The sequence below is a fragment of the Drosophila suzukii genome, chromosome X, assembly GCF_043229965.1.
Source record: "Drosophila suzukii chromosome X, CBGP_Dsuzu_IsoJpt1.0, whole genome shotgun sequence".
NCBI classification, from domain to species: domain Eukaryota; kingdom Metazoa; phylum Arthropoda; class Insecta; order Diptera; family Drosophilidae; genus Drosophila; species Drosophila suzukii.
In genome coordinates this window covers 17,576,259-17,599,836 of record NC_092084.1, presented here as the reverse complement: position 1 = coordinate 17,599,836, position 23,578 = coordinate 17,576,259, and the positions used below count along the sequence as shown (strand labels likewise).

Below are 23,578 nucleotides of genomic sequence, written 5' to 3'. Positions count from 1 at the left end.
GTGTAAATGGAGAATGTAACCAAATTGAAAACAGAACAGAGCATCACTTTGAATGCACTCCCCCAAGGGATGACGAGGGCGGGGCGGGGTATTGGCGGGATGAGGACCTCCATCGTCCTGCTCGTCCTGGCTCATCCATTATCAGACTTGGTCAGAAGCGTCCGACTGGCAAGCGCTAATTGAGGCCGCACTTTAAACCGCTTTCGATCTCAAACAACCCAGCTTGATCAGCCGAAAGGAAAAAGGGAGCAGTCTTGGTCTCCACTAGCATATCAAGTATACGCCCTGGTGATCCACAAGGAAAAGTAGATACTATAAACACTTCATTATAATAAGGTGCCTTTAGATTACAATAGTTTCTAAAAATATGTTCTATTAAATTACTCGATGTACCCCCTTATAAAAAATGAGAAATTGGGTCAAAAAATAAATGTTCCTTAAAGTGATGGGAATCGATAGCATTGGAAGAAAGCTGCTCAAAACAGTCGGTCATTTAGCTGTACGCCTTGATTTGGCTAAACTACGACTGAAAAACCGCTAAAAAATGGGTATTTTTGGCCAAAATCTGAATCCCAAAAATAACTGATGACCCCCTTATAAAAATGAGAAATTGGGTCAAAAAATAAATGTTCCTTAAAGTGATGGGAATCGATAGCATTGGAAGAAAGCTGCTCAAAACAGTCGGTCATTTAGCTGTACGCCTTGATTTGGCTAAACTACGACTGAAAAACCGCTAAAAAATGGGTATTTTTGGCCAAAATCTGAATCCCAAAAATAACTGATGACCCCCTTATAAAAAATGAGAAATTGGGTCAAAAAATAAATGTTCCTTAAAGTGATGGGAATCGATAGCATTGGAAGAAAGCTGCTCAAAGCAGTCGGTCATTTAGCTGTACGCCTTGATTTGGCTAAACTACGACTGAAAAACCGCTAAAAAATGGGTATTTTTGGCCAAAATCTGAATCCCAAAAATAACCGATGTACCCCCTTATAAAAATGAGAAATTGGGTCAAAAAATAAATGTTCCTTAAAGTGATGGGAATCGATAGCATTGGAAGAAAACTGCTCAAAACAGTCGGTCATTTAGCTGTACGCCTTGATTTGGCTAAACTACGACTGAAAAACCGCTAAAAAATGGGTATTTTTGGCCAAAATCTTAATCCAAAAAATAACCGATGTACCCCCTATAAAATATGAGAAATTGGGTCAAAAAATAAATGTTCCTTAAAGTGATGGGAATCGATAGCATTGGAAGAAAGCTGCTCAAAACAGTCGGTCATTTAGCTGTACGCCTTGATTTGGCTAAACTACGACTGAAAAACCGCTAAAAAATGGGTATTTATGGCCAAAATCTGAATCCCAAAAATAACCGATGTACCCCCTTATAAAAAATGAGAAATTGGGTCAAAAAATAAATGTTCCTTAAAGTGATGGGAATCGATAGCATTGGAAGAAAGCTGCTCAAAACAGTCGGTCATTTAGCTGTACGCCTTGATTTGGCTAAACTACGACTGAAAAACCGCTAAAAAATGGGTATTTTTGGCCAAAATCTGAATCCCAAAAATAACCGATGTACCCCCTTATAAAAATGAGAAATTGGGTCAAAAAATAAATGTTCCTTAAAGTGATGGGAATCGATAGCATTGGAAGAAAACTGCTCAAAACAGTCGGTCATTTAGCTGTACGCCTTGATTTGGCTAAACTACGACTGAAAAACCGCTAAAAAATGGGTATTTTTGGCCAAAATCTTAATCCAAAAAATAACCGATGTACCCCCTATAAAATATGAGAAATTGGGTCAAAAAATAAATGTTCCTTAAAGTGATGGGAATCGATAGCATTGGAAGAAAGCTGCTCAAAACAGTCGGTCATTTAGCTGTACGCCTTGATTTGGCTAAACTACGACTGAAAAACCGCTAAAAAATGGGTATTTTTGGCCAAAATCTGAATCCCAAAAATAACTGATGACCCCCTTATAAAAATGAGAAATTGGGTCAAAAAATAAATGTTCCTTAAAGTGATGGGAATCGATAGCATTGGAAGAAAGCTGCTCAAAACAGTCGGTCATTTAGCTGTACGCCTTGATTTGGCTAAACTACGACTGAGAAACCACTAAAAAATGAGTATTTTTGACCAAAATCTGAGTCCCAGAAATAACCGATGTACCCCTTATAAAATATGAGAAATTGGGTCAAAAAATAAATGTTCCTTAAAGTGATGGGAATCGATAGCATTGGAAGAAAGCTGCTCAAAACAGTTGGTCATTTAGCTGTACGCCTTGATTTGGATAAACTACGACTGAAAAACCACTAAAAACTGAGTATTTTTGACCAAAATTTGAATCCCAAAAATAACCGATGTACCCTTATAAAAAATGAGAAATTGGGTCAAAAAATAAATGTTCCTTAAAGTAATGGAATCGATAGCATTGGAAGAAAGCTGCTCAAAACAGTCGGTCATTTAGCTGTACGCCTTGATTTGGCTAAACTACGACTGAAAAACCGCTAAAAAATGGGTATTTTTGGCCAAAATCTGAATCCCAAAAATAACCGATGTACCCCCTTATAAAATATGAGAAATTGGGTCAAAAAATAAATGTTCCTTAAAGTAATGGGAATCGATAGCATTGGAAGAAAGCTGCTCAAAACAGTCGGTCATTTAGCTGTACGCCTTGATTTGGCTAAACTACGACTGAAAAACCACTAAAAACTGAGTATTTTTGACCAAAATTTGAATCCCAAAAATAATCCTTATAAAAAAATGAGAAATTGGGTCAAAAAATAAATGTTCCTTAAAGTAATGGGAATCGATAGCATTGGAAGAAAGCTGCTCAAAACAGTCGGTCATTTAGCTGTACGCCTTGATTTGGCTAAACTACGACTGAAAAACCACTAAAAACTGAGTATTTTTGACCAAAATTTGAATCCCAAAAATAATCCTTATAAAAAAATGAGAAATTGGGTCAAAAATAAATGTTCCTTAAAGTGATGGGAATCGATAGCATTGGAAGAAAGCTGCTCAAAACAGTCGGTCATTTAGCTGTACGCCTTGATTTGGCTAAACTACGACTGAAAAACCGCTAAAAAATGGGTATTTTTGGCCAAAATCTGAATCCCAAAAATAACTGATGACCCCCTTATAAAAAATGAGAAATTGGGTCAAAAAATAAATGTTCCTTAAAGTGATGGGAATCGATAGCATTGGAAGAAAGCTGCTCAAAACAGTCGGTCATTTAGCTGTACGCATTGATTTGGCTAAACTACGACTGAGAAACCACTAAAAAATGAGGATTTTTGACCAAAATCTGAGTCCCAGAAATAACCGATGTACCCCCTTATAAAATATGAGAAATTGGGTCAAAAAATAAATGTTCCTTAAAGTAATGGGAATCGATAGCATTGGAAGAAAGCTGCTCAAAACAGTCGGTCATTTAGCTGTACGCCTTGATTTGGCTAAACTACGACTGAAAAACCACTAAAAACTGAGTATTTTTGACCAAAATTTGAATCCCAAAAATAATCCTTATAAAAAAATGAGAAATTGGGTCAAAAAATAAATGTTCCTTAAAGTGATGGGAATCGATAGCATTGGAAGAAAGCTGCTCAAAACAGTCGGTCATTTAGCTGTACGCCTTGATTTGGCTAAACTACGACTGAAAAACCGCTAAAAAATGGGTATTTTTGGCCAAAATCTGAATCCCAAAAATAACCGATGTACCCCCTTATAAAATATGAGAAATTGGGTCAAAAAATAAATGTTCCTTAAAGTAATGGGAATCGATAGCATTGGAAGAAAGCTGCTCAAAACAGTCGGTCATTTAGCTGTACGCCTTGATTTGGCTAAACTACGACTGAGAAACCACTAAAAAATGAGTATTTTTGACCAAAATCTGAGTCCCAAAAATAACCGATGTACCCCCTTATAAAAAATGAGAAATTGGGTCAAAAAATAAATGTTCCTTAAAGTGATGGGAATCGATAGCATTGGAAGAAAGCTGCTCAAAACAGTCGGTCATTTAGCTGTACGCCTTGATTTGGCTAAACTACGACTGAAAAACCACTAAAAAATGAGTATTTTTGACCAAAATCTGAGTCCCAAAAATAACCGATGTACCCCCTTATAAAATATGAGAAATTGGGTCAAAAAATAAATGTTCCTTAAAGTGATGGGAATCGATAGCATTGGAAGAAATCTGCTCAAAACAGTCGGTCATTTAGCTGTACGCCTTGATTTGGCTAAACTACGACTGAAAAACCGCTAAAAAATGGGTATTTTTGGCCAAAATCTGAATCCCAAAAATAACTGATGACCCCTTATAAAAAATGAGAAATTGGGTCAAAAAATAAATGTTCCTTAAAGTGATGGGAATCGATAGCAACAGTCGGTCATTTAGCAGTACGCCTTGATTTGGCTAAACTACGACTGAAAAACCGCTAAAAAATGGGTATTTTTGGCCAAAATCTGAATCCCAAAAATAACCGATGTACCCCCTTATAAAAATGAGAAATTGGGTCAAAAAATAAATGTTCCTTAAAGTGATGGGAATCGATAGCATTGGAAGAAAGCTGCTCAAAACAGTCGGTCATTTAGCTGTACGCCTTGATTTGGCTAAACTACGACTGAGAAACCACTAAAAAATGAGTATTTTTGACCAAAATCTGAGTCCCAGAAATAACCGATGTACCCCTTATAAAATATGAGAAATTGGGTCAAAAAATAAATGTTCCTTAAAGTGATGGGAATCGATAGCATTGGAAGAAAGCTGCTCAAAACAGTCGGTCATTTAGCAGTACGCCTTGATTTGGCTAAACTACGACTGAAAAAACGCTAAAAAATGGGTATTTTTGGCCAAAATCTGAATCCCAAAAATAACCGATGTACCCCCTTATAAAAAATGAGAAATTGGGTCAAAAAATAAATGTTCCTTAAAGTGATGGGAATCGATAGCATTGGAAGAAAGCTGCTCAAGACAGTCGGTCATTTAGCTGTACGCCTTGATTTGGCTAAACTACGACTGAAAAACCGCTAAAAAATGGGTATTTTTGGCCGAAATCTGAATCCCAAAATAACTGATGACCCCCTTATAAAAATGAGAAATTGGGTCAAAAAATAAATGTTCCTTAAAGTGATGGGAATCGATAGCATTGGAAGAAAGCTGCTCAAAACAGTCGGTCATTTAGCAGTACGCCTTGATTTGGCTAAACTACGACTGAAAAACCGCTAAAAATGGGTATTTTTGGCCAAAATCTGAATCCCAAAAATACCGATGTACCCCCTTATAAAAATGAGAAATTGGGTCAAAAAATAAATGTTCCTTAAAGTGATGGGAATCGATAGCATTGGAAGAAAGCTGCTCAAAACAGTCGGTCATTTAGCTGTACGCCTTGATTTGGCTAAACTACGACTGAGAAACCACTAAAAAATGAGTATTTTTGACCAAAATCTGAGTCCCAGAAATAACCGATGTACCCCTTATAAAATATGAGAAATTGGGTCAAAAAATAAATGTTCCTTAAAGTGATGGAATCGATAGCATTGGAAGAAAGCTGCTCAAAACAGTCGGTCATTTAGCAGTACGCCTTGATTTGGCTAAACTACGACTGAAAAACCGCTAAAAATGGGTATTTTTGGCAAAATCTGAATCCCAAAAATAACCGATGTACCCCCTTATAAAAATGAGAAATTGGGTCAAAAAATAAATGTTCCTTAAAGTGATGGGAATCGATAGCATTGGAAGAAAGCTGCTCAAAACAGTCGGTCATTTAGCTGTACGCCTTGATTTGGCTAAACTACGACTGAAAAAACCGCTAAAAAATGGGTATTTTTGGCAAAATCTGAATCCCAAAAATAACTGATGACCCCTTATAAAAAATGAGAAATTGGGTCAAAAAATAAATGTTCCTTAAAGTGATGGGAATCGATAGCATTGGAGAAAGCTGCTCAAAACAGTCGGTCATTTAGCTGTACGCCTTGATTTGGCTAAACTACGACTGAGAAACCACTAAAAATGAGTATTTTTGACCAAAATCTGAATCCCAAAAATAACTGATGACCCCTTATAAAAAATGAGAAATTGGGTCAAAAAATAAATGTTCCTTAAAGTGATGGGAATCGATAGCATTGAAGAAAGCTGCTCAAAACAGTCGGTCATTTAGCAGTACGCCTTGATTTGGCTAAACTACGACTGAAAAACCGCTAAAAAATGGGTATTTTTGGCCAAAATCTGAATCCCAAAAATAACCGATGTACCCCCTTATAAAAATGAGAAATTGGGTCAAAAAATAAATGTTCCTTAAAGTGATGGGAATCGATAGCATTGGAAGAAAGCTGCTCAAAACAGTCGGTCATTTAGCTGTACGCCTTGATTTGGCTAAACTCGACTGAGAAACCACTAAAAAATGAGTATTTTTGACCAAAATCTGAGTCCCAGAAATAACCGATGTACCCTTATAAAATATGAGAAATTGGGTCAAAAAATAAATGTTCCTTAAAGTGATGGGAATCGATAGCATTGGAAGAAAGCTGCTCAAAACAGTCGGTCATTTAGCAGTACGCCTTGATTTGGCTAAACTACGACTGAAAAAACGCTAAAAATGGGTATTTTTGGCCAAAATCTGAATCCCAAAAATAACCGATGTACCCCCTTATAAAAAATGAGAAATTGGGTCAAAAAATAAATGTTCCTTAAAGTGATGGGAATCGATAGCATTGGAAGAAAGCTGCCTCAAAACAGTTGGTCATTTAGCTGTACGCCTTGATTTGGATAAACTACGACTGAAAAACCACTAAAAACTGAGTATTTTGACCAAAATTTGAATCCCAAAAATAACCGATGTACCCCCCTTATAAAAATGAGAATTGGGTCAAAAATAAATGTTCCTTAAAGTGATGGGAATCGATAGCATTGGAAGAAAACTGCTCAAAACAGTCGGTCATTTAGCTGTACGCCTTGATTTGGCTAAACTACGACTGAAAAACCGCTAAAAAATGGGTATTTTTGGCCAAAATCTTAATCCAAAAAATAACCGATGTACCCCCTATAAAATATGAGAAATTGGGTCAAAAAATAAATGTTCCTTAAAGTGATGGGAATCGATAGCATTGGAAGAAAGCTGCTCAAGACAGTCGGTCATTTAGCTGTACGCCTTGATTTGGCTAAACTACGACTGAAAAACCGCTAAAAAATGGGTATTTTTGGCCGAAATCTGAATCCCAAAAATAACTGATGACCCCCTTATAAAAATGAGAAATGGGTCAAAAAATAAATGTTCCTTAAAGTGATGGGAATCGATAGCATTGGAAGAAAGCTGCTCAAAACAGTCGGTCATTTAGCAGTACGCCTTGATTTGGCTAAACTACGACTGAAAAACCGCTAAAAAATGGGTATTTTTGGCCAAAATCTGAATCCCAAAAATAACCGATGTACCCCCTTATAAAAATGAGAAATTGGGTCAAAAAATAAATGTTCCTTAAAGTGATGGGAATCGATAGCATTGGAAGAAAGCTGCTCAAAACAGTCGGTCATTTAGCTGTACGCCTTGATTTGGCTAAACTACGACTGAGAAACCACTAAAAAATGAGTATTTTTGACCAAAATCTGAGTCCCAGAAATAACCGATGTACCCCTTATAAAATATGAGAAATTGGGTCAAAAAATAAATGTTCCTTAAAGTGATGGGAATCGATAGCATTGGAAGAAAGCTGCTCAAAACAGTCGGTCATTTAGCAGTACGCCTTGATTTGGCTAAACTACGACTGAAAAACCGCTAAAAAATGGGTATTTTTGGCCAAAATCTGAATCCCAAAAATAACCGATGTACCCCCTTATAAAAATGAGAAATTGGGTCAAAAAATAAATGTTCCTTAAAGTGATGGAATCGATAGCATTGGAAGAAAGCTGCTCAAAACAGTCGGTCATTTAGCTGTACGCCTTGATTTGGCTAAACTACGACTGAAAAACCGCTAAAAAATGGGTATTTTTGGCCAAAATCTGAATCCCAAAAATAACCGATGTACCCCCTTATAAAATATGAGAAATTGGGTCAAAAAATAAATGTTCCTTAAAGTGATGGGAATCGATAGCATTGGAAGAAAGCTGCTCAAAGCAGTCGGTCATTTAGCTGTACGCCTTGATTTGGCTAAACTACGACTGAAAAACCGCTAAAAAATGGGTATTTTTGGCCAAAATCTGAATCCCAAAAATAACTGATGACCCCCTTATAAAAAATGAGAAATTGGGTCAAAAAATAAATGTTCCTTAAAGTGATGGGAATCGATAGCATTGGAAGAAAGCTGCTCAAAACAGTCGGTCATTTAGCTGTACGCCTTGATTTGGCTAAACTACGACTGAGAAACCACTTAAAAATGAGTATTTTTGACCAAAATCTGAGTCCCAGAAATAACCGATGTACCCCCTTATAAAATATGAGAAATTGGGTCAAAAAATAAATGTTCCTTAAAGTGATGGGAATCGATAGCATTGGAAGAAAGCTGCTCAAAACAGTCGGTCATTTAGCTGTACGCCTTGATTTGGCTAAACTACGACTGAAAAACCGCTAAAAAATGGGTATTTTTGGCCAAAATCTGAATCCCAAAAATAACTGATGACCCCCATATAAAAAATGAGAAATTGGGTCAAAAAATAAATGTTCCTTAAACTGATGGGAATCGATAGCATTGGAAGAAAGCTGCTCAAAACAGTCGGTCATTTAGCTGTACGCCTTGATTTGGCTAAACTACGACTGAAAAACCACTAAAAAATGAGTATTTTTGGCCAAAATCTGAATCCCAAAAATAACCGATGTACCCCCTTATAAAAAATGAGAAATTGGGTCAAAAAATAAATGTTCCTTAAAGTGATGGGAATCGATAGCATTGGAAGAAAGCTGCCCAAAACAGTCGGTCATTTAGCTGTACGCCTTGATTTGGCTAAACTACGACTGAAAAACCACTAAAAAATGAGTATTTTTGACCAAAATCTGAGTCCCAAAAATAACCGATGTACCCCCTTATAAAATATGAGAAATTGGGTCAAAAAATAAATGTTCCTTAAAGTGATGGGAATCGATAGCATTGGAAGAAATCTGCTCAAAACAGTCGGTCATTTAGCTGTACGCCTTGATTTGGCTAAACTACGACTGAAAAACCGCTAAAAAATGGGTATTTTTGGCCAAAATCTGAATCCCAAAAATAACTGATGACCCCCTTATAAAAAATGAGAAATTGGGTCAAAAAATAAATGTTCCTTAAAGTGATGGGAATCGATAGCATTGGAAGAAAGCTGCTCAAAACAGTCGGTCATTTAGCAGTACGCCTTGATTTGGCTAAACTACGACTGAAAAACCGCTAAAAAATGGGTATTTTTGGCCAAAATCTGAATCCCAAAAATAACCGATGTACCCCCTTATAAAAATGAGAAATTGGGTCAAAAAATAAATGTTCCTTAAAGTGATGGGAATCGATAGCATTGGAAGAAAGCTGCTCAAAACAGTCGGTCATTTAGCTGTACGCCTTGATTTGGCTAAACTACGACTGAAAAACCACTAAAAAATGAGTATTTTTGACCAAAATCTGAATCCCAAAAATAACCGATGTACCCCTTATAAAATATGAGAAATTGGGTCAAAAAATAAATGTTCCTTAAAGTGATGGGAATCGATAGCATTGGAAGAAAGCTGCTCAAAACAGTCGGTCATTTAGCTGTACGCCTTGATTTGGCTAAACTGCGACTGAAAACCCACTAAAAAGTTATTATTTTTGACCAAAATCGGAATCTCTATTTTCCGTCCTACAAGTTCAGTAATTCAGTATGAATAAGTGGTTTAAATGTACAGATATTTAATATGAAACATTTACTTGCCACATTTAACATTACTTTTTCAGTTTAATTTTAAAAATATGGTAAATACTCACTTGCTTCTCTTAATATTCCCTTAATGTTTTTTTTGTTAATTAAAAATATTCTTGTAGATTTGTTTAAGTACACATACATAATTTTAACTGAGATTTTTTCAAGGCTTTGTGTATTTAAATTTGAAACTAAATTATTTTAGCTTGGAATCCGGGCGGCTTTCTTCAAAAGAAGACAGCTCTTTGACCAGACTTGCAGTCCGCATTCTCAGGAGCCTTGGATTCTTGGCCTCGAAAGGATTTAGCCCAGTAGTGTGTGTGTGTGCGGGGGTGTGTGTGTGAGTCGGGGGAGGGGGTTTGCTCCCCCTAAAAAGGGGGAGATGGCAGGTGGGTGGCTTTGGGGGGTGTTGGGCGGCTGTGGCATCTGTGGGCCTTGGAAAAGTTGAGGTCGTGTGCATATGACAAAAGCATCTGCCTTTTGTTTGGCTGGCGCGCCCTTGGCTTTACCCCCGCCCACTTCTGCCCCTTTTCTACCCCCTCCCTCACTGCTTCTGTGTGTGTGTGAGCTGAAGCATTCAAATAATTAAACTCATCAAGCCGGCTTCTTCTTGGCCTCCGCTCCGTTTAGTCTAATCTTCTTTGTTTTCTTTTTATTACAGGCCGGAGTCCTAGGAGCGCTTTTCCCCCTCTTTCACCGCATCCGGAAGATACACACCCACACATACACACACATGCCAATGGACTGAGCACGCATAATCCTTGATCTTTTGTTAGTTGTTTGCTCAACTTCTGGGCTTTCAGGCCTGCCCCCCTGCTCTAAATTATTAATTAAAGTATTTAACAAATATGCTAAAGTTTGCCAGGGCTCATGAGTCTGTCCTCATACCCATCGCTTTGGTAATCCTGCAGCCGCCCAGGAGTTCATTCTGCCGAGTTAATAATGTGGCCAGTGTGTCTTTGTGTGTTGACATTGCATCTTTTTGATGTCCCGCTGCCGCATCAAAGGCGACTCGCAAAATAGTTGACATTTTCCTCCTTTTGTCCCCGCTCGCCGTCGAATTCCTTGGCTTTGAAATGCCATTTTCCCCATTTCCTTGCCAAAAGATCGCTGCTGTGAAATACCTCAACGCACCCACACACCCGCACACACACACACTAACAATTAGGACGAGGTCCTTTGACACCGTGATGGGAAAATAAAATGGAATAGAATGGCTCACACTTGTCTCACTCTATGTGTTTTTTTTTCTGCAGCTCCTTTGTAAGCAACGATTCAAGGAAAATATTTCACATAATCAATTTGCCTTCCTTGATTTATTGCACTTCACAAAGAGAATGAAAACAAAACACAAATATTTCATATTTCCCTGGCAAATTTTGCATGTATGCATTTTGCTTTGACTGAGCTATTTTTTTGATTAAATAAAATGTATAACAAATAGCTGCAAACGAATGGATTTTGGCACAAAAATTCCTGGACTTTCGATTTATAATAAAGGCCTTTCCAATTAGGATGGTGAAAATGGTTTATGAAAAGAATATGTATTTTTAGATGTGGTTGCTGAGGGATAGAGAAAGTCCTATTATGGTTTTTATAAAGAATATGAGACTATTCCATGGCAGAAACATTTTTAAACGAGAATTGATCTATAAAATATAAAATATATATCAAATCCTTGGGGTAAATTGCAGTTAGTACTCGACTTTATTCACCTTGGTTTTCGATTGAACTTGGCATTTTCAAAGAAGCCACTCCATATCTTTCGGGAATAATATTATGGGGGCCTTCTAGCTTATGAAACTACACTTAACCTCAGCCACGTTTACTTACGTAATGCGATTACTTCTCCCAATGGCCCAATGGCAAAGTTCAGGGCCTTGGGAAATAACATGTTCAGTTGACGGAACTAATGCCTCATTAGAGCAGGAATCGTCGTCGAAATTCAGAAATCATTCGGTATCATAGGTGCAGGCCCACATGTCTGAACATATGCATTTATGGCAACAAAGTAAGCACCTGCATCTGTCAGATGCATTTGGCCCAGGGTCGTAGATAATTATGCCAGGCAGTTTATTCCGAGCGAATGGATGCATCTGACAGGCCATATATCCTGGGATTTCTCTCTGCTGATTTTCGATGCAGCAAGGTGAAATCGCTGATCTGGAATATTTTCATTTTATTTTATTTTAAAACTATTTATAAGATTAAATTCCTGATGATATATACGCTAAAATAGTGTAAAATCATCTGGATAATAACCTAAAAAAGGGATTTTTTGCTTTTCCAGTAGTTATAGCATATGTAAAATTGTAGATATTCCAAAAACAATATTATATTTTTTAAGAAAAGTTGTAAAATTATCTGAATAATAAACTAAAAAACGGATTTTTTGCTTTTCCAGTAGTTATAGCATATGTGAAACTGTAGATATTTCAAAAACAATATTAATTTTTTAGGAAAGCAAGGTAAGGACTAATAACTGAAGAATAATATACATTTTTTGATTTAAGGTAAAGCTTAATTTACAAAGTAGAACTGTAGACTTTTAAAAACCATAGCTAAATTATTCCGTAATTTCAAGAGAGGTAAGGTTAGAATTAAGATCTTTATCAACTGTATAATATGATAAAAATACCTAAATCTCTATGGTTCATAGGAGTTCTTCAGAAACAGTACTTTTACTACCATAAATCGTTGGAAATCTCAACGTATTTGAGTTCGACCTAAAAGTGGAAGTAAAATCGCTTGTTTTTTAAGGAAAGTAATGTTAGGAATGAGATCTTTATAAATATTATATGACAAGCTTAGACGAAAGTTATTTTAAAGTAAAGTTAGGAATGAGATCTTTGTTATTTGTATACGACTAGCGTTTAGGATAGTTTTTTAAACGTTATAACACGACTTTAGAACACTAAATCTCTATGGTTTTCAAGAGTTCCCGAGAAGCAGACCCCATCTACGAGTACCAGCTAGCTGTTGATGGGCCCACCTGACTCAGGTTGTGGGTCCTTTTATTTGTTTTTGGCATATTAACATTCCGTATCGAAACTGCTGTGGGACTTTGACTTCTGGCACTTCTTTGGCGCCATCTCTGTGCTTTTTTCCCCCCATTTTTGGTATTCGGAATTCGGCCGGGTGTCAGGTCTAGGCTAGAAAACAGCTCTTGAGGCAGAGGTAGGTGCATACTGATGATGCAGATGATGATGATGGAGATGGAGATGATGGAGGGTGCCGGCAAGTCTGTAATTGAAATGCAGAAAATGGAGAGCAGCCTCGACCCGGCTGAGGTGAGTGCCCCGCCCATCGGCAGCCCCTTTTTCTGGGGGATAAATAATGCAGCAGTCCCTGAAGGGGGCAAAGGGGTATGAGGGCCAAGGAGGAGGACTTTGGGGGCCAGGAAGTGGATGCTTTCTTCATCTGTCTCGGCCTGAGCCGCTGTTGACACATAGTTTGTAGTTGGTAAACAGGCAGCACACAACTGCTCAACGAGCACCTGAAGATGCTTTGTATAAATTTGAATATTTAACTGCAGCTGCAGCTGCGGATGGAGGTGGATGTGGAGGTGGAGATGGAGATGCAAAGATGCAGATGCACCGGCACTGCCAGTCGGTGGCAGCAGCAGTTACAGGGCCCAGAAGTAGCAACATTTCACTCAAATCTAGTGCAGCTGGCTCCGGCATCGTGGGCCTGGCCAAATCTTTTGGCAAATGCCGGTTCCCCTGCCCCTTCCCCAAAACTCATTTGGCATGCATGTGTGTCAACGCTCTGGCCAAGACAGCAGCAACATCCCGGCAGCAACAGCAACATCACGGCAGCAACACCAACGCAGATGATTATTATGTATGCATTTCGGGGCTTAACTTCCTTGGGTGGCAAGTGGTTCGACTGCCAGGCACCCAATGATCACGTTTCTAGGGTATTTAAACAGTGCCTTTTAGGGGAATACATATCATAAACCACTTGGCTGCATTGCCATCTATCCAAAAACAGGATCAATTGAGGTGTAAATTTGCTATTTTCATTTTTAAGATCCCAATTAAGTATATATCTCAAGGTAAGAATCTGCCAAGCCAGTTAAAAATTCCTTTAAATATTATAACGTTTTCCTTTTAAAGAACTTTTATAGATTGCAATATCAATATATCTTATAGATTTAAAAGTATCTCATATTTATACTTACTTAAAACTCTGCCATTTAAAATAATCAAATCAAATAAGAACACAGTTTTATAGCTTCACATTTAGTTTTCATATTCATTTATTTATTTTTAATTAATTCATTAGTTTTTATTTATTCTTAGACCCTTGATATCCTCAGAAGTTGTGTTGTGTGTGGTTTTCTTTTTTGTTTTGGTTTATTTTTATCGCTTGACGCATTCTTTTTTTTTCGTTTTTGTTTTTTTTTTCCATTTATATATTTTCATTTATAATATAGTTCAACTTAATACGCTTAAAATATTCTCGTTTCGCGTTGAAATCATTACATATATGGTATATCATTATCATTATTGCAATAATTATCGTAATTATTTTTATTTGATGTCATTTTATTTTACTGTTCTGCTGTGGTAATATAATGCCATATATAATTGTTCATTTACCGATAGATATATGCATATGCCTAGGGGGATCTAGGTGATGAATGGGGGGTTATCGTTTATCGTTTTGCATTGACAATTGCGGGGGGGTTGTTCTGGGGAGGGGGGTTGCCGCCCCCCGCCGGCCCTTGAATTCTCCACTAAGCTTACACAGACAAAAAAAAGTTGGGGTGTTTTATGTTTTTTGTTTTTTGTTCTTTTTTCGTTTTTCGTTTTTTGTTTTTCGTTTAGTTTAGTTGAATTTGCCCTACAATATTCCTTAGGTTTGCTTGGTTTTGCCTCGGTTTATTTACTATTTGTGAATTACATAGTTCGATATACTACAGATTCCTCTTCTCTGCTATTTTGTCTAATAAATATAATTTGTTCTCCTTTTTTTGTTGTTCTCCTCTGCGTTTTATTTGTTTATAATAAGTATTTCAACTTTTCTTGCTGCGTCGCTGCCTTTTGGTTGGTTTGTTTATATTATTTTGTTTATTTGTTTATTATATCTCATAAATTCTTGTTGTTGCTAAATTTTGTTGTTTGCTTTGCTGTCGAGTGTATCTGTCGGTGTGAGTGTATCTGTGTGCGTGTGTATCTGTATCTGTATGTGTATCGGTTTCTGTATCTGTATCTGTGTGAGTTGCTTTCTAGTTGTTGTTTAGCTTGTTTATTTTGTTTGTGGTGTGCAAAACGTTTAAATGTTAATTTATCTCAATTGTTTCCCTGTTTCTTTATTTGCTAAGTATTTCTCCTCCTTACCGCCCACCGACTTTAGCTTTAGTTTAGGTTTAAGTTTAGGTTTAGTTGTAAGTTACTCCTTCGGTTTGAGTTGAAGTTCGTGTAGCTCTAACATAAATATCCTAAAATACTTGGTTTTTTCAGTTATGTACACATAAATATTTGTTGCTGCGTCTGCTGTTCTTGTTTTGTTTTACTTTACTTTTACTTTTACTTTATTTTATTTCGGTTTCCGCCGTTCTCAAGCCATTTCATAGTTCGCTCTAATCCGTAATATTAATTTTAGTGTGCCATTTGTTTATATTTTTTGTTTGCTTTTGAAGCAATTTCATTTCGTTTTTTTTTTATATTTTTCATTTTGTTGCTTGTTTGCTTTTTATGCTTGCCAAATTCTAATAGGTAACTGACTCCTGCTCTTTTTCGAATTGTTTTGGTTTGCCAATCAACGAAACGGAAATGGAAACGAATCGAAAACCAGATGGGAGAAATTCGAGCGGAAAGTACAGTGGTACCCCGCACACGTACATCTAACACATAGACTCCTATACATACTACATATATATTAATACACATATATATGCCATTTATCCCATAGTTTGTCTCGTTTATTTTACATCTAGTTAGGCGCGACAACGATGGAGAAAAAAAAGCAAAAAAAATGCGCACACTTTGGCGTGTGGGCCTCTATTTTGTTTGTTTCTATAACTAGCGATTACGATGCACGGTGCCATATACGATATAACACTAGTTTACCTTGATTAGCCTTAATATATATACACAGATACTTCGGCGAATATCGGGAGACACCGAATTTCCTTTCTTATATTTTGATATAACGCTATCGCACGCACGCGGACCCTATCTCTCTCCTGAACGGACACCGTCTCTCTGTTGAGCGGACACTCTCTGTCATCCGGGCATTCTCTCTCCCCTGGGCGGACACGAATCCCCCTTGGGCGGACAGCACTCTCTCCCTTATGCGGACACTCATACGGACACTCATTCTGCTCTAAGCTGCATTCTACTTGGCTGGCTCCTGCGGCTCCCTTCTTGTCCAACTGATCGATCGTTTTGGCCTCGTTTTGTGGTCTGGTTTTCGGTTTTCGGTTTTCGAGTTGGTAATTTTTATAAAATTTCGTTTTCTTGCTCGTTCGCAACTAATTCAGCAATCTTTTGTTTTCCTTCTCTACGGGTTTTTATTAGCAATTCTTCGCTTAATCTCTAGGAGGCAAGGAAACGATCAACACACACGCGATTATTCAACTATAGCTACACATATAGTTGTGGCAATAAATTCGATAAGCACCAATTCATGGAAAACTAGGGAAATTCGGGCTGCAAAGTGTGTGTGTGTGTGTTATTCTCAAGCGAAGCAAAATGGGCGAAAATCATCCGATTAAGTTCTACTTTAATTGGCATCTTATATCTTTCTGGATCCCTGGCAATCTCAATCAAATTGGACGGAAAGCTCAACGATCTCGATCAAGGTTCCAAGCTGAAATCATATATCTATTTCGTGTTTGTGTTGTTTTTTTTTAATACTGTTTTTATAAGCTTTATTTAGTTCGATTCGTTTTATGGTTGTGAGTTTATATGGGCCGCATTGAGCTGAGTTCGAGAAAAGCAGACTTACAAATAATAACAAAACATTTCACATTCCACACAATAATAGCATTACATATATGTATAATTAAAATTAGTTCGATATATTTTTTATGTTTTTCTCTCTTTTTGGATTGTGGATTTTTGTGTGTTTGCCCTTGCCTCGGCCATATGAACAATAATAATGAATAAATTAGTTAATTAAGTAGGACAAAACTTAAACTTATCTATCAGGACATTACAGCTATAGGTTTCTCTCTATAAATATGTGTGTGTGTGTTCTCTATATTTAATGTATATCCATATATATATGTTATTAAAAAAAAAACATTTTGCCTAGCAGCTAAATTTTCTTGTTCGATCTCTATAAATACGTTTGTTTTTTTTTGTTCTTTTCTTTTTTTCCCGTTGAATTTTCGAAGCTGACACTGTGCAAAGCAAATGAGAGAAAGCTTTCGCTAAGCAAAAATCTCCCACAACCCCAAAACCGGTTGTCTAGTGTAGTTAGTCCGTCGGTCTATGTGTGTGTGTGTGTGTGTGTGTGTGTGGGTGTTTTGGTCTGGGCTGTCCCCCCAAATGTTCACGTCCACTTCCGTTTCCGGTTGGCCCACCACTCTCCTCTTCGCCCCTTTATGTACATTGGATGGCTGGAATCGATAGATCTGTGGGATCAGCTCCTGAAGGTCCGTCGTCGGTCGGTCGCCGTTCAATTTGTTCTTGTTGTTTAAAACTATGCCAGTCTCAAAAAGCTCGAGTACCACGAAAAAAAAGGATACACCCGCCCCGCCCCCGAATGGTGAGTTTCCCGCCTTCGCCCCTTATTGTGGTGAGTATGCATGTACATATGTCTGTATGTATGGTACGCTTTATGCTCGTATGACTACTACACTATGCTATCCATTATCTTTATATCTTCTTTATATATATATATCTGTATATCTATAACTGCTTCTATATCCGTGGCTGTATTATTCTTTATTCCGTATCTGGATCTGTATCTGTATCTGTAGCTGACGTCACACACACACACATATAAACGTACATGCAGCTACATGGGATTATGTTGGCATGTCGCTTTCTTAATTTCCATTACTTTTTCTTTTTTTTTTTCTTTTACTTTTCTCTAATAGCTAACAATAAAAAAAAAATATTTTATGTATACGTGTATATATATATATAATGTTCCTTGACATCAAAAAACTGGTTCGATAACATAGATTTATGTACTATATATATATATATACTTTGATATATATATATATTTATAAATATAAATAATTATGTCTCCTGTTCTTGGGTTTTTGCGACGCTCCTTGCGATCTAGTGGGCTCTCCTCCCTCCGTTGAGCTAACAGTCGACCTTCGGCTCCTCCTCCTCCTGGACAGGATCGATGGGATCGGTGGATCGGCGGCGTCTCCTTCGTGAATTTGGAACCCCCGCCGCACCGCCAGTGGCGCCCTTCTTCTTCACGAACTTGATGTTGTACGGATCCTCCGCCAGCTCCGGATAGAGGTTTACATCGTGGATGTACTCACCCTCGTAGTTGTTGGCATAGCTCTGCTTGAGGATCTCATCGGTCTCCTGCTGGCTCCACTCCAGCGTGGTGGTCAGTCCGCTGCGCAGTGCCTCCTTCTCGCGGTGCCACGCCTTCCGCACCGCCGTCAGCTTGGCGTGGTGCATCAGTCGCTGCTGCTCCTTGGCCACGGTGGTGCCGTACCGCAGATTGATGATGGCATGTGCCCCATGGATCTTCACATCCAGATAGTTGCCGTTGTTCGAGGAGGAGCTGCTCGACGAGGAGGAGGAGGCAGTACCAGTTGCCCCTCCGGAACCACCACCCGCAGTCGCCTCTCTGGTGATCTCATGGAAAGTGGTGTTCACCTGACCCTGCAGCCGCTTCAGCTGCTGGCGATCCTCGGTGGCCCGCCAGGCATCCTCCTTGACGAAGAAGAACGAGTCCTGCTGGGCATTGTGTACCACAAAGGTGAAGGGCAGCAGCTTGGAGCGGTTGAAGACACTCGTGTAGACATCCCTGTAAATGGCATTGGCAGCCGGAACACTGGACACTATGGCCTGGCCATCGGCAGTGCGGGACACCACGATGCCCTTGCCGAAAGGTGGCTCCGTATCTGATCCAATGGTCTTTGGCGAGGGGTCCATCACATCGCATTTGAGGGCCGATCTTGGTGGCGCCGACAGCTGCTCAAAGTCCGACATTCGGCGCACATTCAAGTGGGCCAGGAAGCCGCTCTCCACCGCCATGGTGGGTATGTTGTCGAAGGGTCGACGCAGATTGAGGGCCACTGGATTTGCCGGAGGACGACCCCACAACGCCGGCGGTTGCCACAAATCCCTGGCCAGCTGGGGCACCAGGTTGCCCACATTGTAGCCCAAAGTTCGCATCCAGGCGGCAAAGTCCTCGGGATAGTGACGCTCATGACCCACATTGATGGGATCATTGCCATTGAAGCGGTACAGATGCAGTCTCGTGGGTGTAATGATCCTCTCCGCCACCCTTTGCCAATCGGGGGACATCCACTGGCCAATCAGTGGGTCATATACCCGGCCATCGCCCATGTGCACCAGGGTGGTTACCTGGTCCAGAATGCCTCCACAGAAGTCAATGGGCAGATACAAATAGGGATTCGAGTCGTAGACAATGTGGCCGAAGGGCGAACGCATGATCTCCCGGATGCCCTCACCATACTGGTTGAATAGCATCAAGGGAGTGCCACTCTGGTCCGTGGCCACGTAGTACTTGTGCCGATAAACCTGTGCGTAGATCAAATGACCCACATCGTCGTAGGTCAGCGACATTAGCTTGCCATCCCTGGGTGAGTAGATCTGGCTGACCTCGTAGGGTCGCTGCTGATTGGTGTAGAAGAACTGGGTGACATTGCCAAAGTTATCCTTCCTGGTGGTCAGACGCTTCAGATGATCGTAGTAGTAGCGCACATCGAAGCGACCTCGTTTGGAGGCCCTCACTAGGAGTCCCTGGGTATTGTAGTGGAACCTCTCCTCCCTGGCATTCTGGGCGACCAAACCACGAGCATCGTACTTGTACTGCCCCTCGCCGAACTTCACAATCCTGTCCTGGGCATTGTACTCCATGGGTATGGTATTGCCCCTATACGTAAGGGATAGCAGATTCCCATTGTCGTCGTAGCGGAAGCCCCAAGGTTCCTGGGCCTCCACGCCCACCAGCTGTCCATCGCAATCCCAGGTGTAGTTCTTCACATTGGTATAGCTATTCACGGCCATGTTCCTGGTGTAGGTCCTGGTCTGGCTGATCCTGCCGTGCACTCCATACGAGAACTCCATGCGGAACACCTCCAGGCGGTGAATGGCCAGGGCCATTCTCTGCGTTTGGAAACGACCATCCACTGTCCTAGTGAAGCTAGCAGTGCCATCGTGCAGCTGGGTTTGATTCTGTGCCGGCTGCGAGAACCGGAACTGGCCAATCAAAGAGGGTCTTCCCGTCCGCTGATCGTAGGCAAAGGCCTGCGAGGGCAGACTCTGACCCCCGATCCTGCCTTGCAGGGCCACCACCCTCAGCTGGGAGTCGTACTCGTAGCTGAACTTGGCATTGCTCAGTCCCGTCTTGGCCACATAATCGATGCGCTCCTCGGCCAGCAAGCCCGCGGCATACTCAAAGTCCCAGCGGTACTCCAGTTCCCTTTCTGTATGCGACACCGTGCTGGGCATTCCGGTGGCCTCGTTGTACTGGAACTCACTGCGTCCATCCCCGTGTACCACCTCTGTCAGCTGGCCAGCGGCATTGTAGCGGTACACAATCCTGGCTCCATCTCCCGGCAGGATCGTTTGGAGCAGGGCACCCGCATGGCTGTAGTGCTGCAGATAGGCCCTCGTGCTGCCCGGCGGCGTGTAGGTGCACCGGATGAATCCTATAGAGGTCTGCATGCTGAAGCTATGCCTCGTTCCCGAGGGCAGGACCACATGCCTCAGACCGCCGGCATCATCGTACTGCAGCACGAACTTCCGCTGACTGGCCAGGCCGATCTCGGAGACCAGATTCCAGTCGTTGTACACAAAGGACACGATCCCGTCCTGCTGCGAGGTGATCTCGGAGAGCAGGCCATGCCGGTCGTAGCTGTACTTGAGTTCCGCGGGTCCCCAGGCCCAGCCCTCCACTCGGTTGAAGCGATCGTAGGTGATGTTCACCGGATATCCGTTGGTTGGGTAGTAGGATTTGGGCAGACCCGACTGGTCGTAGGCCACTATCAGGATGGGGGTGCGTCGGGCATCGTAGAAGGTCTCCCGGTTGGTGAACTGATCGAATTCTACCCCTATGACTCGCGACTGGTTCACCCAGATCTCGCGGTTTAGCGTCTGCTGGGGATTCCTTACATCGCCCACGAGACTGTACACCGAGTACATCGAGTTGGTCAGTCCCTCACCCAAGGTGACGCTTTGGTGCGACCACATGGCCAGCATCTCGGCCTCTACGGGCAGAGCGGCCTCCAGCAACGGATGCCTGGCCACAGCCGAGGCCTCCACAACCACGCCATTGTCTCCATGGATCACCAGGGTGTTGTTCGCCTTGAGTTCCGCATCCGCATGGGCCTGTCCGCGCTTCAGGAATGTGGATCTCACACCTCCGAGGACCAGCAGTTCATTGGCTTCGCCCGCAATCCGCTCGCGGGAGAACAGCGACTCCACGGAGGCGTGGACATAGACGGTGAGTCCCTGGCTATCGGCCAGCTGGGAGGTTATCCTAACGATCTCGCCGCTGGGCAGGATCATGCCCGTGACCCGGCCAAACTCATCGTACTGATAGATGTAGGTCTCACCGCCCGAGGATCGCGAGTTGAGCAGCCCCGTATTGCTGTCGTAGTCCAGTTCGATCTCCTGGCGACCCTTCTCGCTCAGCTTGGTCATTATCCCTATGCCATTGATCTGGATCTCGGACTTGTGGTCCTGCGTGTTCTCAATGGAACTCACCACATTGCTGTAGTCGCGCAGGAACTGGATCTTGTTGCCAGAGGCATCCGTCACCGTGGACAGCCGGCCGAAGCTGGTGTTCTTTGAGTACAGGAAGCTATATCTGGTCTTTCCTGAGGTTAGATCCTTGGTGGCCACATGCTGACCGTATCGGTTGAACACATAGATCTCGCTGGACGGCGGGAAGGGAATGTGGAACTCGCCGTTCTCGTCGTGCGAGGGCAGATAGTGCTCCAAAGCTAAGACGTGCAGGGATCCTGGAAATATATATGGTATGGGTATAGGTTAAGGAGTTGTATACTACATGTAAGAAAGATACATTTAAAAAACGTTATATGTAACTTTATAGTACTTTTAAGTTTGTTATATCTTTATCTTGAAGTCTAGCTTATATATTAAAAAAAGCTATGGTCATATCACACTTACTAAGGATACGACTATATGGATTATTCTGTTTAAAAAGTCAGGACAACCTATAGGAACATGTTCCGTAGATCTTTACACTTACTTAAGATAACACTTTATAGAATACCATGACTTCGTATGAAAAGTCATGGGATCATTTAGGATATCATGTTCAGAAGATCTAAGGATTGAAGTCTAGCATAAAAATAAAATAGTTATGGTCATATGACACTTTCTAAAGATGGAATTATATAAGATTTGAATAAAGAAATCATGTCACCCTATATGATATTAAGTTTCTTCCGATTTCATATCCAAATTCACATTTTTTTCTTTAGGCTGACATGATTTTTTTTAAACCAATCGGATTTCAACCAAGTGTGATATGGTCATTAGGCTTATAAGTATTTTGTGACGCTAAACTTGCAAAATAAGTTAACAAAATCTTTATTTAATGTTATAGTATATCAAAGCTGTTATTTAAACCTTACTGTAAAAGACTTTTAATAGCCCACTCAGCTTCAAAAGTAACGCCAATAACCCTTAAAATCTCACGAATTAATTAGAAAGAAAGAGTTGTTCATCTGATAGTTTCGAAAGCCAGGTAAATTTTTAATACCTACCGAGCATAACGAACACTTGGAACTTTTAACGCCCTTATAGAGGCTACAGCATGCAAGCGTGGCTTATCAACTTTATTTACTACCTAATGGGTGGCTGGAAAAGCGGGAAAATCTGTCTTTTTTCCAGCGAGCATCTGCTTGGCATTTGATTACCTTTTTGCCAACATTGAGGGCGTCGTAAAAAAGTCGCACGCTCGTTGTCCTTGCCAGATAATTGACTCATTTATTCATTCCCAGCTCCTTGGACAATTCCTTTTAACTGGTCATCAAATTTATTCGCACTTCCTTAACGCCCCATGCCCCATGCCCCACAGAATTCTCCTTCGGTTTGTTGATCATTTGCTTAAGCTAAACGCCAAGTTCCTGCAGTTGTTTGTTTTTACTGTTCCATTGCATTTTACAAACCCCCTCCCCCTGAATTTTCCTGAATTTTCCACCCCATCTACAACCCCCTTTTAAGTTTTTGAATCACTGCAAATGCACAAATACAAAATGGCGTAGGTAGGTTCCATCTGTGAGCGAGTGTCTTAAGTATTTTTGTGCAATTTGCTATGGCTCCTATCTCGCCCCCCTCCCCCCCTTTTCCCCGCCCCTGTAAAGCGTTTCATTTTAGTTAGTGTTGAAAATCGCTTTGGATTTGCATAAATTTGCTTGCCTTCCGCCCCCACATCCCCTATCATCCCACCCCGCCCCCCATTTTATTTCAACACTTCTCAAACCCCCCTTCTCCTACGGCTTTGCATTGCAAACAGACAGCAACAAAAGACGATGATGACAGCGATTTGTATAAGAAACTAAGTGGAGAGGGGTGTCTA

The 23,578-nt window shown here is 40.6% G+C and overlaps 1 protein-coding gene across 5 annotated transcripts in view; it reads right to left on the bottom strand.

The window, feature by feature from the left end:
- Positions 1 to 14,084: 14,084 nt before the first annotated feature.
- The window catches only part of Ten-a (tenascin accessory), a 169,324-nt gene continuing 159,830 nt past the window's right edge, over positions 14,085 to 23,578 (bottom strand). For all 5 annotated transcript variants that reach the window (XM_065868155.2, XM_065868156.2, XM_036819892.3 and 2 more), the window contains one exon: positions 14,085 to 21,992. In XM_065868155.2, the coding sequence (XP_065724227.2) occupies positions 18,121 to 21,992 (3,872 nt within the window). In that variant the 3' untranslated portion in view covers positions 14,085 to 18,120. The remainder of the gene's footprint in view (positions 21,993 to 23,578) is intronic.